At 41.1% G+C, this 17522-nt stretch overlaps 3 protein-coding genes across 4 annotated transcripts in view; all 3 read left to right on the top strand.

The window, feature by feature from the left end:
• The window catches only part of nfascb (neurofascin homolog (chicken) b), a 16057-nt gene extending 10268 nt beyond the window's left edge, over positions 1 to 5789 (top strand). For both annotated transcript variants that reach the window (XM_047330869.1, XM_035645377.2), the window contains exons 18-28: positions 452 to 522; positions 635 to 857; positions 1384 to 1499; positions 2619 to 2829; positions 2934 to 3056; positions 3765 to 3938; positions 4032 to 4163; positions 4424 to 4493; positions 5201 to 5212; positions 5394 to 5429; positions 5547 to 5789. In XM_047330869.1, coding sequence (XP_047186825.1) covers positions 452 to 522; positions 635 to 857; positions 1384 to 1499; positions 2619 to 2829; positions 2934 to 3056; positions 3765 to 3938; positions 4032 to 4163; positions 4424 to 4493; positions 5201 to 5212; positions 5394 to 5429; positions 5547 to 5778 — 1400 coding nt within the window. In that variant the 3' untranslated portion in view covers positions 5779 to 5789. The remainder of the gene's footprint in view (positions 1 to 451; positions 523 to 634; positions 858 to 1383; positions 1500 to 2618; positions 2830 to 2933; positions 3057 to 3764; positions 3939 to 4031; positions 4164 to 4423; positions 4494 to 5200; positions 5213 to 5393; positions 5430 to 5546) is intronic.
• A 1378-nt stretch (positions 5790 to 7167) lies between these two features.
• Positions 7168 to 10950, top strand: LOC118317013 (acidic mammalian chitinase). The gene is made up of 11 exons (XM_035645415.2): positions 7168 to 7291; positions 7387 to 7413; positions 7524 to 7728; positions 7820 to 7876; positions 7976 to 8141; positions 8225 to 8349; positions 8453 to 8576; positions 9246 to 9428; positions 9521 to 9637; positions 9727 to 9859; positions 9964 to 10950. The coding sequence occupies exons 1-11, from the start codon at positions 7267 to 7269 to the stop codon at positions 10245 to 10247; spliced, it is 1446 nt and encodes a 481-aa protein (XP_035501308.2). The 5' UTR covers positions 7168 to 7266; the 3' UTR covers positions 10248 to 10950.
• Positions 10951 to 11753: 803 nt separating this feature from the next.
• Positions 11754 to 15536, top strand: LOC124849356 (acidic mammalian chitinase-like). The gene is made up of 11 exons (XM_047330892.1): positions 11754 to 11877; positions 11973 to 11999; positions 12110 to 12314; positions 12406 to 12462; positions 12562 to 12727; positions 12811 to 12935; positions 13039 to 13162; positions 13832 to 14014; positions 14107 to 14223; positions 14313 to 14445; positions 14550 to 15536. Exons 1-11 carry the CDS (start codon positions 11853 to 11855, stop codon positions 14831 to 14833), a joined length of 1446 nt encoding a protein of 481 aa, XP_047186848.1. The 5' UTR covers positions 11754 to 11852; the 3' UTR covers positions 14834 to 15536.
• Positions 15537 to 17522: the final 1986 nt, after the last annotated feature.

The following is a 17522-nucleotide window of genomic DNA, read 5'->3' as shown; positions in this document are numbered from 1 at the left end:
GATCTGGTCAGCAGTTCTGCAGCAGCGTTCTGGACCAGTGAAGACCGTCCACATATTTTCAGAGACAAATCTCTGATTTGGAATAAAAGGGAATGTTAGTCGTCTAGCCAGGATGATAGGAAAATGTGGTTGATCATCTCCAGCTCAGGTTATGATACAACAGACTTTATTTTCGGTATAAACTATAACTAGAGGGCACCAAAACAGACAGAGGATCATCAATCATGCGTTTTTGGAACATATCAAAGAAGTGACATATATAATGTTGAATAATCAGCTTGACAGGTGTTGCTAGCTGTATCCTGTCTTTTCGTTAAGATAAGGTCTCTTGACTTGAGTTTTATGCTGATGATCCTCTCATCTAACTCTGAGCAAGAAGTAAGTAATCTTTTCCCCAAATCACAAGCTATTAAGGTCCACCAAGTGATCTTTCATTGTTTTTCCTGCACAGCCCCAGATGTCATCCCGAAGAATGTAAAGGGCGTGGGTACATGGAGGAACAACATGGAGATCAGCTGGGAGGTAACAGAAACTGTGCCCATCAAAAACTGCAACACCTTCATATTTATCTTGTACATTTGATACATTGATATTTTCCCCAAATAATACTGTTTTTTGCGAACCATTCCTTCAGCCTCTGACCTACAGAGAGTGGAACGGGCCCCACCTCAAGTACCTGGTGTGGTGGAGGAGAAGAGATTCCCGAGAGGAGTGGAAGAACGCCACCACCAAATGGCTGAAGTACTACATCTACGATGCCGATACCTTCACTCCGTATGAGCTCAAAGTCCAGGCCGTCAATGACTTTGGGCTGGGCCCGGAGTCCCCGGTCGTCATTGGTTACTCTGGGGAAGACCGTACGTATCTGAACACATTGCATTACATGGTAATGTAGAGACGAGATACCAAGGTCCATTTACATTCTGAAATCTTCAGGGTAGGTGTCCTCCACTGCTCGTCATGTGTTTTTGAGGCGTGGTTTTGGAGGGATTTACTGTCTGAACCCTTAAAGGTAGAGGTTTTTTGAGCATCAAGCTCCATATCGTTTAAGGGTTGAGTGACGCAGTTCCCTCTGTAGCCACAAATGGCTTAATTTATTCAATAGTACTCCCCCAACACCTGAAGACAGACCTTGATGTGTATAATAGGTGTAATTCCCCTTTAATATCAAATTCAGCTAATTCTCTAATTTTTGTCTTGTATTGTCTAATTTATCTCTGACTCATGTTCGTATACTGTAGTTCAGCTGAACCCAGTTACTTTTTAAATCTGCATGTTTGTGTGGATTTTTTCTACAAAAGTAATATCCAAAGAATGTTGTAGTTGTTTGTATTCACTCGCTGAAAAAGACAAAAGCTCAGTGTCAACTCTGTTCTCCTGAAGGTCCGTTAACTGCTCCCCTGAACCTGAGGGTGTCCGACATCGAGAGCACTCAGGTGACTCTGCACTGGGACCTGGTGACACGCAACTCAATTAAGGGGGAACTGAAGGATTACAAGGTGTGTGTGTGTATTGTGAATTCAATATGGGATCGTGGACTCTATCTTACATTTACATTGACAGACAACAGTAGAAACAGGACATGATGTATTTATTATATTTCACTGATGGTACCGAAACTGACAGTCAAAGGACTTCAGTCAACTGTAGTTTATCTTGGTGGGACAGTGTGGAAAGAAGTTGTACCTGTTCATGTATTGGTTTGTGGTGCCTGTGGTGAGTTCTTTGGAAAGTGTTACCAGTGTAAGTGTTGAGGTACACCTGAGAGAACTAGTTTCTGCACACTGTCTGTTACGGAAATGAAATCACGGGCCTTCGTCAGGTATCAGATTCACACAGAACAATGTGTCAAATCTGTTGGATATTTATTTCAGGTTATTTACTTGGTATTCAACAATCATTTCTTATTTTCCTTTACATTTGACTTTATTACTAGTGTATTAAAATATTGACCAGATGTGTAACATTTCACTGTAACAACCGTAGACTGTATATTTAGATTGACGACGTGACAGTTCCTTATTGAAGCTAAATCAGCTGGATCGCCCCCTGGTGGCTGGCTGCAGTATAGGTCATAAACCCCGCCCTTCCATGTTAGTGGATGGGACTTGGACCAAACTAAGAAGTTTAAAAACATTTTTATTGTGGGTAGTTCTTATCACACTGATGGGTTATACTAATATTTTTACTTGATGTTTGGTTTTAATTTGTTATTTTATGCTATAAAAAGAGGGAGACATTTGTATCGGTGAGTCTTCAAAACTTCTGTATTACTACTGCACAGACTCTTGATCCAAATGATGACAAAGCACATGGCGGCGCCCGATAGTATTCGAGACGTATCCAAGATATTTTGGCTTTTTGTACTTTGGGAGGAAGATATACAATCTATGATTACAACTTACTAAAAAGTTTGCCCTTGTAGTAATATTTCTTTTACAGATGGTGGTTTTAGTATGGAGATGATGATGTCTGACAAAGGTTCTTGACTTGTACCATTGAAACCTTCGACATCCAGCGTGCAGGAACTTTTTTTAAACAAGTCTCATAAACACAACAATCCAGTCCAGTTCAGCCACTGATTCAAAGTACTGAGTTTGATGCTTCTCCTCTCTCAGGTTTACTACTGGAGGGACAGCAGCCAGCTGAGGTGGCTGAGGGTGAACAGAGGGATGAGGTCTCAAGCTTTTCCAGACACTGGTCCGGAGCCATCCGGCGTCCTGGCTGGGCTCGTCCCCTACAGCAACTACAAGATGTACATAGTGGTGACAAACAATCGATACGAAGGGCCACCCAGTAATAATATTCACTTCTCAACACCCGAGGGAGGTAAGACAAGTTGGTAATGTACCATCTAATGAACAGGGAGTTTAGATGATAACCCCGCCACCAAAGCTTCTGTTTATCATCTCCTGTTGTGTTTTTGTCGTTAGTACCATCTGCTCCCAGCTCCTTCAGGATCCAACAGCGACATCTGGACAGTATTTATGTCGACTGGGACCTGCCAGCAGAACCCAACGGAATCATCACTGGTTATTCCCTCAAGTACCAGACAGGTACCCCAACACCTGGACCGCTCTCAAATACCTCCAGGGATTACACCGTCTCCATAGATTCTAATATAGTGTTGTCACGGGTTACGGCGCAGGACTTACAGTCTTTGCTGGTAGAAATGAAGAAAATCTGGAAATCCAAAACTCAGGAAGATGGAGAGGAATCACCCGGGAACAGAGCAGGAACGTGACAGACTAACTGACGAGGACAAAGGGAAGCACAGGGACTCTAGACACAAGAGGGCAGAGATAATGAGACACAGGTGAAACACATAAGGAACGGGTGCAGACAACCACCAGGGCAAAAAACCCAAGGAAACAGGAAGTGACCAAATAGGAGATGGGAAAACAGGAAGTGAATGCAAAATAAAAAAGGAAATAGCAAACTCAAAATGAACAAATCACAAGGGATCACAATAAAGTAACTTAACTAAGGCAGAATTCATGATGCTAGTGGACCATGACAAGTGTTCTGGAGTTGGCCGCGGAGACACAGCGACGTTTTAAGGAAAAGAGTTTTTCATGTGAGTCCATATCCACATAGCACACAATAGCACACTTCATTACGCGCTCGAAGACCAGAGAACCACTAGAGTATTTTCTCCAGAGGGCAATGAGCAGGTTGAGGTACTTCATGGCTCAGTTGTGTGAACTCAAGCAGCTACAAGAGTTCTTCCACCTCACGACAGCACATTTCTACTCTGGCCACAGTGAATGCCACCAGGGGAGAGGAGCTGCAAGTTGAGGAGTTCCCTCCAAACGTAACAAGCTTTTCCGTCCGCCGATACGACCGCTACACTCGATACAGATTCTCTGCGGCGGCGCGAACTCGGCTCGGAATAGGGGAGTGGCATATGGAGGAGTCACCCCACTACACCACTGAGAGTAATTCACCTCTTACTCCACACATCAACACATAAAGACCTTGAAGTGTTGAGTGATGATGATGATGTATATCTGTTGATGTGCGTGTCTCAGCGTACGCTCAGGACCAGGTGGACATCACCACTCAGGGCTGGTTCATCGGGATAATGTGCGCGGTGGCGCTCATCGTGCTCATACTCCTCGCGGTCTGCTTCATCAAGAGGAGCCGAGGTGGGAAATACCCAGGTACAGTTCTGATTCCTGGCTGGAACCGAATCAGATTAGTGGAAAATATACCTGATACTACTTTGATGAATGGTTAATGGTTCAAAGTGCATTTTTCATAATCATTCAAGTTTCTCAAATGGGAAAACACACAGTGTGTCCTTGTCTTCACATGTTAGTAAGGCTTTGCGTTCTTGACTCTCAGTGAGACAAAACAAGAGTCAATAATCAGTGTCACCAAGTTGTTTCTTTTATTAAAAGTTAACTTGTTTTAATTTCAGTGCGGGAAAAAAAGGACATTTCCCTGGAGCCGGTGGATGACAAAGATCAAGACGGATCATTTGATTATCGGTAAGCGGCTGGTGGAAAAATTTACTGCAGAAACAAACAATATTACAGATCCTGTCTGGAAGCCTAATTTTGTTTTAAAGTTATAATTTTGCACTTTGTCTATCTACCAAACTGTTTCACAAAATCCTATTTGAAGTCTCCAAAGTGTGTTAAATGATGTTATCGTAACGATACACGCGTAAAGTAATAATACTCAACAGTTAAAAACATAACTCCGTATTAGCTATATGTTTATATCCATTTTCTTTGAAGCTGTGCATTATATATTCTTAAAGCTGTCCTGCGGAGAATCAACAGTCAATTCTGTGCAATGCAGATTATTGTTTTATATTTTAAATCATGCATTATTAAAAGTTATGTTTGCCCTTTGCTGGCGCACTCCTTTGTTTTTGTGAACTACTGCCACCAATTGCCGATCAGCGCAACTAGCAGGAAACTGGAGGCAGGAATTTTCATTAGGTCGCGTCCCTGCATGCGCAAAATAAAAAACAAAATTGTTTTCCACTTATGAAACTTTTCCCTTGTGAAAAACTCCACAGGATATCTTTAATTCAATATTGATGAAATTTTAGTGTGATGCTGCATGGGCAAAAATCCAATAACAGTATTTATGGCCTTATTTATGATAACTCTTTTATCATACTTACGTTAATTTCTTTCTTTTTTTACCCCCTCAACCCTGTTCTTTTCGCACTGAACTACTCAAGGTCTCTGGAAAGGTATGAAATGTTGACACATTGACACTACTGACATTTCAACTTTACAATCTTGAACAGATGCTAAAGAGATGATGCAGATGTTTTTGGAACTGTTAAGAAGAATATTATGAATATCTTTTCTTATCTTGAAATGCCATCCCTCCTCTCACACAAGCATCTCAAAAAAGCGTTTGTATTTTAGGATAGCACGTGTCTCCACTCTGCCCTTCCCGCGGAGGTATGTACATGGATATTGTCTCATTGCATCGTACAAAAGGAAATAAATCGTCTTTTCTTCATAGTTCACACGCTTTAAACATAGTTCCTGTCGTCTGGTTTTTGCCTGGTGTTGTAGGGAGGAGGAACGAGGCCTTCAGAGAGGCCAGCCGTCCACGGAGGCGATGATGAAGCCATCGGACAGTGACGACAGTCTGGTGGAGTACGGAGACGGAGGAGAGATACAGTTCAACGAGGACGGCTCCTTCATCGGCCAGTACACGGGAACCAGGCGAGACGTCAGGGAGCTGGACTTTGGTGGAAGTCTCGAGCTTCACTCGCCGATGAACACGATCTACTCGCTGGCATGAAACTCAAAATTTAAAAAAAACACGTCAACTATGTGTCAGGTACAGTAAGAACCTGGAGGAACTTGTGGTTAGTCTGCAGCAGGAAGCAGCAGGAGACGGGAGCTTCTCCAACACAGCAGTCGTGCGTTTAAAAGCAGCAAACGGTGGGAAGTTTGGACAATGACTCTGAATCATCTGAAAAGGAAGCTTAAATAAAAAAAACAGGGTTTATGCACGTGCCCACTCATACGTTGAATGATGGAGCGACACCAGAAGAGACAGAAGTGGATCAGTTTATCATGTTGATAAAAGCAGTTGCAAGGACCCACACGAGTCTACTACTAATTTAAATAATGAGATTTGTGTTACTTTTGTATTGATGTAATATCAGAATTCAGATTGTCTCTCTTTCGCAGCACCAGGTGAAGAACAATAAAACATTTCCAGGGACTGATGATTCGTCTAGTTTGCAGGTTATGGCTTAATGGGAGCAGGAAGTTCAAATATTTGGGGAATCTTTGAAATCCGTCTGTAACAGCTTTTGTTTATTTGACTCCTAACACAGTTGCGTCCTAATGTAAATAAATGAATATTTATGTCCACCACATTTGATATGATTCTGGATGTAGATTTTTTTGTTTTCTTTTGCTGTGTCCTCACTTCAAGGGGGTATAACAAGAAATATCAGTTACAAGAAAGTGGATTAAAGCCGAAATAATACTCACATTTTTAAAGAATATTAATTTAGATAAAATGTCTTAATTTCACACAAAACATGGAACACAAAACAAACACTTGACAAAAATACCACAAATTACAGCAATAAACATTTGTTATTTTACATAAAGCATATGAAGTTCATGCTCACAATCTTGTAAAAAACTATTAATTGACATGATTATTATAGATATATTATATTCCATATATAATAGTCCTCTTCACCTGTGAAATGTGGCAGAGGACGTTGATTGTGTCGCTGACCCAGAACATGCACTGAGCATCAGGGGCCTGTACTGCGAAGCCGGATTCACCGATGATTAACTTACTGTTATATACACAAATACCAATCTATATGCAGTACGCTGATATCAGAGATAAATGTATTAGCTTGGCTGATTCTTCATCACATGTCTAATATTGATAAATGTTGATTTTGATTCCATTTTAAACTGACGATGGCTACAATGTGTTTGTAGAGTTTTTGGTGAAGGTCTGAATATATTTCAAAGCTTCCATCACAGGACGATTGTTACACTGATCCACGTAGATAATCTGGGCCACAAAACATTTTAAGTTGTGAGGTTTTTCTTTGTGAGGTCAAAGGTCTGTTACCATCTTTTAGTTCTTTGACTTAACGGATGAAGCAACAGCTGTTTGTTTTTAACCTTTTAGTTGCACAAGTTGCTCCTGGTTAATGATTATCACTGTGTTTGTAGATGACATCGGCAAAGAAAAGTATTTAGGTTCTCCAACTTTTGACTTTGCAACAGCTCATCCCAGCCAGTCACCATGAGCAAGCTGACTGCACTCGCAGGTAAGGCACGATAACCAACCATGACATTGTTTTCTCGACTTGTTGTCTTCTCTTTTGTACGTAATATTAACCGACTAAATCTGAAACTTTTGAAGGTCTCTGTCTGTCCCTTGGCAGTTTGGGTGAGTTCATATATTATACAATATCAACCATTGACATTAATAGCAACTGGTTCTAGCAGTAAGAATAATGAAAATATATTGAAGAATCAATGTCCTCCTTGTCTGTTTAGTCTCGGCCTCCAGACTGGTGTGTTATTTCACCAACTGGTCCCAGTACAGACCCGGCAACGGGAAGTTCGTGCCTTCAAATATTGATCCAAACCTGTGCACCCACCTGATCTATGCCTTCTCTGGAATCAATGAGGCAAATGAGTTGGTCTCCATAGAATGGAATGATGAGGAACTCTACAAATCATTTAATGGACTCAAACAGCGGTGAGTCCCAAGTCCTCTGACATTGACCGTTTTAAAAATGTTTCTGTAAAATATGTAAAGAAAAATGAATGAAATTGGTGTGTTCCCACAGGAATCCAAATCTTAAAACACTGTTGGCAGTTGGAGGCTGGAGCTTCGGATCACCAAAGTGAGATATTCAGTCAAAAAATAAATAAATATGAATGATGATGATCAGTGTTCTGTATCATCACCTTGAGACTCATTTTCTTCCTAAAATGCGACCCAGATTTACCACGATGGTGTCAACACAAGCAAACAGAAATACATTCATCCAGTCTTCCATCAAACTGCTGAGAAAACATGGTTTTGATGGATTAGACCTGGACTGGGAATATCCCGCTGCAAGAGGAAGTCCTCTAGAGGACCGGCAGAGATTCACGGTGTTGTGCAAGGTCAGATCCAGATTTCACTCTTCTATCGTCCAGCCGATGTTTAACATGAACCATGAAGTGACTCTGCTGACCGGTGTGTGTAGGAACTCCTCGAGGCCTACGAGGCCGAGGGAACTGCGACGGGCAAACCCAGATTAATCATCTCTGCGGCTGTGGCTGCTGGGAAAGGAACCATTGATGCTGCTTATGAAATTGCAGAGATGGCGAAGTACAGTACACAAATATGCTACTCTCCACGTTATCCATGATTCGATCTCCATGATTAGCCGTCATCGGTGTTGGTGAACCCGATCTCACTTGCCTTTCATCAGGTACCTGGATTTTATCAATGTGATGACGTATGATTTCCACGGCACCTGGGAGAGTGTGACCGGACACAACAGCCCGTTATTCAAAGGATCCCATGACACCGGCGACCAAGTTTACTTTAATACTGTGAGTACTTTTGAAATATTTTTTTTAGCTGCAACATGAATGAAAACACATATTTTATCTCTTTCTCTGTAACTGGGGAGGTTTCAATCCACCTATTTCTATGTGCATTGTCAATTTATTCACTACAAAAAAGTGGAAAACTAAACAAAACTTTTTAAATATTTGAAAGAAGTTTGTTGACATGGCTGAGGTCAACGTGGATATGAAAACAGAATCATAATGAGCACGAGGCATGTGAATCCAATGTCCACCGAAGTGTCTTCTCACCCAGAGATGAAAAATAGCAATAACATCAGATCTGTGTGGAGCGATGGAGAGGCAGCGCTGTTCTTCTAACTAACACAGGAATCAAACAGAAGTTTCATATTTCCATTTGCTGTCCTACGCTTGAGGTTCGGGCGCTTTTCTATTGAAATCCTCTTGTTGTGACCGTTTCCTTTGGCGTAAAGGAGCTTGACTATTCAGGGGCAGTAAGTGAGTTCTAAAGCAATACACGTTTCGAAAAATATCAGCAAATATTTCCTCCTGTCTGTGCGCCGCAACGGTGGATGGACCCACACGTTCATTTGCTCTTTCAGCTTCCGATTCTCTGGAAGTAAGGGGTAAATTTGTCACTACACCCGGATGGAAACTCGACTCTTCCTTATCTCTTTGCGATTTACATTCCAGGACTTTTCCATGAGGTACTGGCGGGACAAGGGAACACCTGCGGAAAAGCTAAATATGGGATTTGCCACATATGGACGAACTTTTCGACTGTCCACGCAGGCCAGCGGGGTCGGAGCACCAGCCAGTGGTCCCGCAGCGGCTGGAGTCTTTACCAGGGAGGCCGGCTTCTGGTCCTATTACGAGGTGAAATGAGCAGCTGTGGTTATTGATCTCTGAACTCTCTGGCTACATTTCATAAGAAATATGAAGTACTTTGATTGTAACTCTCCTTTCAGATTTGCACTTTTCTTCAAGGGGCCAGTGTCGAGTTGATCCAGGACCAGAAAGTTCCCTATGCCGTCAAAAACAGCGAGTGGGTCGGATATGACAACAAAGAAAGTTTTGAGACTAAGGTGATCAGCCGTGTGTTTCACAGTCACGTCAAGGACAATGCGGAAGTGGAAAATTCTCTCTTGAATTGTTTCTGTCATCGTTCATTCAGGTCCGTTACCTAAAGGACAACAACTTTGGAGGAGCGTTCGTCTGGGCTCTGGACCTGGACGACTTTGATGGACAGTTCTGTGGACAAGGACGTTACGTCCTCATCAGCTATCTTCGCTCTCTTTTGGGTTCAGGTAAATAAGGAGAAAATACTGGGGAACTTCAATATTTTATTTTATATGCACAAAGATTAATTTCATGAGCTTTGTTAATCTTCTTTTCAATCTTATCCCTCCAGATCTTCCTCCTCTTCCCGCTACAGAAACCCCGTCGATAAAAGTGACCACGACCGGGGACCAACCACACGGGACAGTTCCTCCCAGACCTTTAATCCCCACACCCCCCACAAGTCCAGAAAACTTCTGTGCTACAAAGACTGGGGGCGTTTATGCCAAACCAGATGCGCCAGGTTCTTTTTACAGCTGTGCCAACGGCATCACCTGGATCCTCAACTGCCCCACTAATTTAGTCTTTCGCCATAGCTGCAAATGCTGTGACTGGCCCGAGCAGCTCGCACATTGATAAACGTCCAACATGCTGTGGTGATTAACAGTGAAGTTCAAAAATAAATGAATTAAAAATCAGACAGAAACATCTCAGCATGACATTTAAAGAAGAAGCTGTAATGTTCTCACTCAGTCAGCAGGTAGTGCTCTGGGATCTGTGCTGAACACAGTTTAACGACGAGGTCAAGTGATTCCACACTTACACTCAACTCTATAACTCGTGTGTGTGTCCTGTGTCTCACTACGCGTCTGGAGTCCGTGGTTTTACTTCCGCCCATCAGGGGCCATCGTCGTCCTTTGCATTAATTCTTTTTTTTTTTACCAGAACATATCGTGTGTGATATTGAGGAGATTAGGGGCAAGTGTAAAGAAAAATGGTCTGTTGACATATACAACAATCACAAGCTTATTGTCTCATGAATAATAGTTAAAAAATTTATGTGAAGTATAATTTAAACAAAAATTGAAATCAGTTTATTGAAATTCAGAATGATGGTTATTATTATTTCTTTTTTAAATTGTTATGTCAATGAGGACTGACCTTTTAGTAAAATGTCAGGGACTGATGATTCGTCTAGTTTGCAGGTTATGGCTTAATGGGAGCAGGAAGTTCAAATATTTGGGGAATCTTTGAAATCCGTATGTAACAGCTTTTGTTTATTTGACTCCTAACACAGTTGCGTCCTAATGTAAATAAATGAATATTTATGTCCACCACATTTGATATGATTCTGGATGTAGATTTTTTTGTTTTCTTTTGCTGTGTCCTCACTTCAAGGGGGTATAACAAGAAATATCAGTTACAAGAAAGTCGATTATAGCCGAAATAATACTCACATTTTTAAAAAATATTAATTAAGATAAAATGTCTTAATTTCACACAAAACATGGAACACAAAACAAACACTTGACAAAAATACCACAAATTACAGCAATAAACATTTGTTATTTTACATAAAGCATATGAAGTTCATGCTCAGAATCTTGTAAAAAACTATTAATTGACATGATTATTATAGATATATTATATTCCATATATAATAGTCCTCTTCACCTGTGAAATGTGGCAGAGGACGTTGATTGTGTCGCTGACCCAGAACATGCACTGAGCATCAGGGGCCTGTACTGCGAAGCCGGATTCACCGATGATTAACTTACTGTTATATACACAAATACCAATCTATATGCAGTACGCTGATATCAGAGATAAATGTATTAGCTTGGCTGATTCTTCATCACATGTCTAATATTGATAAATGTTGATTTTGATTCCATTTTAAACTGACGATGGCTACAATGTGTTTGTAGAGTTTTTGGTGAAGGTCTGAATATATTTCAAAGCTTCCATCACAGGACGATTGTTACACTGATCCACGTAGATAATCTGGGCCACAAAACATTTTAAGTTGTGAGGTTTTTCTTTGTGAGGTCAAAGGTCTGTTACCACCTTTTAGTTCTTTGACTTAACGGATGAAGCAACAGCTGTTTGTTTTTAACCTTTTAGTTGCACAAGTTGCTCCTGGTTAATGATTATCACTGTGTTTGTAGATGACATCGGCAAAGAAAAGTATTTAGGTTCTCCAACTTTTGACTTTGCAACAGCTCATCCCAGCCAGTCACCATGAGCAAGCTGACTGCACTCGCAGGTAAGGCACGATAACCAACCATGACATTGTTTTCTCGACTTGTTGTCTTCTCTTTTGTACGTAATATTAACCGACTAAATCTGAAACTTTTGAAGGTCTCTGTCTGTCCCTTGGCAGTTTGGGTGAGTTCATATATTATACAATATCAACCATTGACATTAATAGCAACTGGTTCTAGCAGTAAGAATAATGAAAATATATTGAAGAATCAATGTCCTCCTTGTCTGTTTAGTCTCGGCCTCCAGACTGGTGTGTTATTTCACCAACTGGTCCCAGTACAGACCCGGCAACGGGAAGTTCGTGCCTTCAAATATTGATCCAAACCTGTGCACCCACCTGATCTATGCCTTCTCTGGAATCAATGAGGCAAATGAGTTGGTCTCCATAGAATGGAATGATGAGGAACTCTACAAATCATTTAATGGACTCAAACAGCGGTGAGTCCCAAGTCCTCTGACATTGACCGTTTTAAAAATGTTTCTGTAAAATATGTAAAGAAAAATGAATGAAATTGGTGTGTTCCCACAGGAATCCAAATCTTAAAACACTGTTGGCAGTTGGAGGCTGGAGCTTCGGATCACCAAAGTGAGATATTCAGTCAAAAAATAAATAAATATGAATGATGATGATCAGTGTTCTGTATCATCACCTTGAGACTCATTTTCTTCCTAAAATGCGACCCAGATTTACCACGATGGTGTCAACACAAGCAAACAGAAATACATTCATCCAGTCTTCCATCAAACTGCTGAGAAAACATGGTTTTGATGGATTAGACCTGGACTGGGAATATCCCGCTGCAAGAGGAAGTCCTCTAGAGGACCGGCAGAGATTCACGGTGTTGTGCAAGGTCAGATCCAGATTTCACTCTTCTATCGTCCAGCCGATGTTTAACATGAACCATGAAGTGACTCTGCTGACCGGTGTGTGTAGGAACTCCTCGAGGCCTACGAGGCCGAGGGAACTGCGACGGGCAAACCCAGATTAATCATCTCTGCGGCTGTGGCTGCTGGGAAAGGAACCATTGATGCTGCTTATGAAATTGCAGAGATGGCGAAGTACAGTACACAAATATGCTACTCTCCACGTTATCCATGATTCGATCTCCATGATTAGCCGTCATCGGTGTTGGTGAACCCGATCTCACTTGCCTTTCATCAGGTACCTGGATTTTATCAATGTGATGACGTATGATTTCCACGGCACCTGGGAGAGTGTGACCGGACACAACAGCCCGTTATTCAAAGGATCCCATGACACCGGCGACCAAGTTTACTTTAATACTGTGAGTACTTTTGAAATATTTTTTTTAGCTGCAACATGAATGAAAACACATATTTTATCTCTTTCTCTGTAACTGGGGAGGTTTCAATCCACCTATTTCTATGTGCATTGTCAATTTATTCACTACAAAAAAGTGGAAAACTAAACAAAACTTTTTAAATATTTGAAAGAAGTTTGTTGACATGGCTGAGGTCAACGTGGATATGAAAACAGAATCATAATGAGCACGAGGCATGTGAATCCAATGTCCACCGAAGTGTCTTCTCACCCAGAGATGAAAAATAGCAATAACATCAGATCTGTGTGGAGCGATGGAGAGGCAGCGCTGTTCTTCTAACTAACACAGGAATCAAACAGAAGTTTCATATTTCCATTTGCTGTCCTACGCTTGAGGTTCGGGCGCTTTTCTATTGAAATCCTCTTGTTGTGACCGTTTCCTTTGGCGTAAAGGAGCTTGACTATTCAGGGGCAGTAAGTGAGTTCTAAAGCAATACACGTTTCGAAAAATATCAGCAAATATTTCCTCCTGTCTGTGCGCCGCAACGGTGGATGGACCCACACGTTCATTTGCTCTTTCAGCTTCCGATTCTCTGGAAGTAAGGGGTAAATTTGTCACTACACCCGGATGGAAACTCGACTCTTCCTTATCTCTTTGCGATTTACATTCCAGGACTTTTCCATGAGGTACTGGCGGGACAAGGGAACACCTGCGGAAAAGCTAAATATGGGATTTGCCACATATGGACGAACTTTTCGACTGTCCACGCAGGCCAGCGGGGTCGGAGCACCAGCCAGTGGTCCCGCAGCGGCTGGAGTCTTTACCAGGGAGGCCGGCTTCTGGTCCTATTACGAGGTGAAATGAGCAGCTGTGGTTATTGATCTCTGAACTCTCTGGCTACATTTCATAAGAAATATGAAGTACTTTGATTGTAACTCTCCTTTCAGATTTGCACTTTTCTTCAAGGGGCCAGTGTCGAGTTGATCCAGGACCAGAAAGTTCCCTATGCCGTCAAAAACAGCGAGTGGGTCGGATATGACAACAAAGAAAGTTTTGAGACTAAGGTGATCAGCCGTGTGTTTCACAGTCACGTCAAGGACAATGCGGAAGTGGAAAATTCTCTCTTGAATTGTTTCTGTCATCGTTCATTCAGGTCCGTTACCTAAAGGACAACAGCTTTGGAGGAGCGTTCGTCTGGGCTCTGGACCTGGACGACTTTGATGGACAGTTCTGTGGACAAGGACGTTACGTCCTCATCAGCTATCTTCGCTCTCTTTTGGGTTCAGGTAAATAAGGAGAAAATACTGGGTAACTTCAATATTTTATTTTATATGCACCAAGATTAATTTCATGAGCTTTGTTAATCTTCTTTTCAATCTTATCCCTCCAGATCTTCCTCCTCTTCCCGCTACAGAAACCCCGTCGATAAAAGTGACCACGACCGGGGACCAACCACACGGGACAGTTCCTCCCAGACCTTTAATCCCCACACCCCCCACAAGTCCAGAAAACTTCTGTGCTACAAAGACTGGGGGCGTTTATGCCAAACCAGATGCGCCAGGTTCTTTTTACAGCTGTGCCAACGGCATCACCTGGATCCTCAACTGCCCCACTAATTTAGTCTTTCGCGATAGCTGCAAATGCTGTGACTGGCCCGAGCAGCTCGCACATTGATAAACGTCCAACATGCTGTGGTGATTAACAGTGAAGTTCAAAAATAAATGAATTAAAAATCAGACAGAAACATCTCAGCATGACATTTAAAGAAGAAGCTGTAATGTTCTCACTCAGTCAGCAGGTAGTGCTCTGGGATCTGTGCTGAACACAGTTTAACGACGAGGTCAAGTGATTCCACACTTACACTCAACTCTATAACTCGTGTGTGTGTCCTGTGTCTCACTACGCGTCTGGAGTCCGTGGTTTTACTTCCGCCCATCAGGGGCCATCGTCGTCCTTTGCATTAATTCTTTTTTTTTTTACCAGAACATATCGTGTGTGATATTGAGGAGATTAGGGGCAAGTGTAAAGAAAAATGGTCTGTTGACATATACAACAATCACAAGCTTATTGTCTCATGAATAATAGTTAAAAAATGTATGTGAAGTATAATTTAAACAAAAATTGAAATCAGTTTATTGAAATTCAGAATGATGGTTATTATTATTTCTTTTTTAAATTGTTATGTCAATGAGGACTGACCTTTTAGTAAAATGTCAGGGACTGATGATTCGTCTAGTTTGCAGGTTATGGCTTAATGGGAGCAGGAAGTTCAAATATTTGGGGAATCTTTGAAATCCGTATGTAACAGCTTTTGTTTATTTGACTCCTAACACAGTTGCGTCCTAATGTAAATAAATGAATATTTATGTCCACCACATTTGATATGATTCTGGATGTAGATTTTTTTGTTTTCTTTTGCTGTGTCCTCACTTCAAGGGGGTATAACAAGAAATATCAGTTACAAGAAAGTGGATTAAAGCCGAAATAATACTCACATTTTTAAAGAATATTAATTTAGATAAAATGTCTTAATTTCCCACAAAACATGGAACACAAAACAAACACTTGACAAAAATACCACAAATTACAGCAATAAACATTTGTTATTTTACATAAAGCATATGAAGTTCATGCTCACAATCTTGTAAAAAACTATTAATTGACATGATTATTATAGATATATTATATTCCATATATAATAGTCCTCTTCACCTGTGAAATGTGGCAGAGGACGTTGATTGTGTCGCTGACCCAGAACATGCACTGAGCATCAGGGGCCTGTACTGCGAAGCCGGATTCACGATGATTAACTTACTGTTATATACACAAATACCAATCTATATGCAGTACGCTGATATCAGAGATAAATGTATTAGCTTGGCTGATTCTTCATCACATGTCTAATATTGATAAATGTTGATTTTGATTCCATTTTAAACTGACGATGGCTACAATGTGTTTGTAGAGTTTTTGGTGAAGGTCTGAATATATTTCAAAGCTTCCATCAAAGGACGATTGTTACACTGATCCACGTAGATAATCTGGGCCACAAAACATTTTAAGTTGTGAGGTTTTTCTTTGTGAGGTCAAAGGTCTGTTACCATCTTTTAGTTCTTTGACTTAACGGATGAAGCAACAGCTGTTTGTTTTTAACCTTTTAGTTGCACAAGTTGCTCCTGGTTAATGATTATCACTGTGTTTGTAGATGACATCGGCAAAGAAAAGTATTTAGGTTGTCCAACTTTTGACTTTGCAACAGCTCATCCCAGCACATTTAAACAAAAATTGAAACTGGTTTATTGAAATTCAGAATGAGGGTTATTATTATTTCTTCTTAAATTGTTGTGTCAATGAGGACTGACCTTTTAGTAAAATGTCATCAATCTATGTTAAAAAGCTTCTGGCTGACTTATTGTGAAAAAACTATTTTTTAAAGATTTTATTTGCCAAGCCTGAGAGAGAAGGCAGTTCAGGACAAAGATGGAAACTAACCTGTCCTTTTGTAAAGAAATGAAATATCTGAACACTGCAGCTGTACTCTGGGTGTCTGGTGAACACGTGGGGGTTGGGCACTTTGCACTCGCAATTCACTGAACCTCCTGAACTAGGTTTTGAATTCCTCTTCTTCAGCGGGAGGCGCTGGTGACGCCCAAGATGACGTTCTTAGGAAATACCAAAGAAGTTTTTCTCAAGGAAGTTAAACTTAACTCCTATGTCCTCATAATCCCTATGAGGACATAAGTGGCTTCCTTCTGATGTAGCTGTTCCATTGATGATGCCAATTGTTTGTTAAATGAGTGTACACTCTTTTTATTAAGTTAATTATCTTGTCCACATGCATTTGCGCACAAGACTTGTGCTCTCACCCTGACGCCCTTAGTATCTTTTCAACTTAATGACAAGGTGAGGCTGTGCCTACCTATTTAAATGGCATCTTAATTAGAAAATTATACCTCAGCAAAGGTATGTCCTAAATCACGCCCAGTGACGAAGATGTCCTCGAGAGAGAATGGTATGTTTCCTCTGTATCACACCTGCTGCACCTTTGATAAACTTTTCACTTAAACCAAACATGACCGACTTAGCTTAAGACCAGGCGTAAGACCAATGGTGCAACCGACCCCTGTTGGACTCTGGAGAAGACTTTGTCTGGTCTCTGGACCTGGACTACTTTAGAAGAAAGTTCTGTAACCATAGCAACAGTCCCCTCATCAACCACCTGAATACACTTCTGCTTTAAACATTATCACATTCAATCAATGTGACCATTCTTTCAGTACGCTTGGTGCTTTAAGTCGTAGTAGCAGTCAGTGATAATAACATGATGATGCAATGATCTAGCAGCGTTACAGAGCACTTAATC

Source organism: Scophthalmus maximus, chromosome 3 (assembly GCF_022379125.1).
Source record: "Scophthalmus maximus strain ysfricsl-2021 chromosome 3, ASM2237912v1, whole genome shotgun sequence".
In the NCBI taxonomy this organism is placed as follows: Eukaryota; Metazoa; Chordata; class Actinopteri; order Pleuronectiformes; family Scophthalmidae; genus Scophthalmus; species Scophthalmus maximus.
Note: the sequence above shows the minus strand (reverse complement) of the source record. Positions and strands in the feature narration are given on the sequence as shown.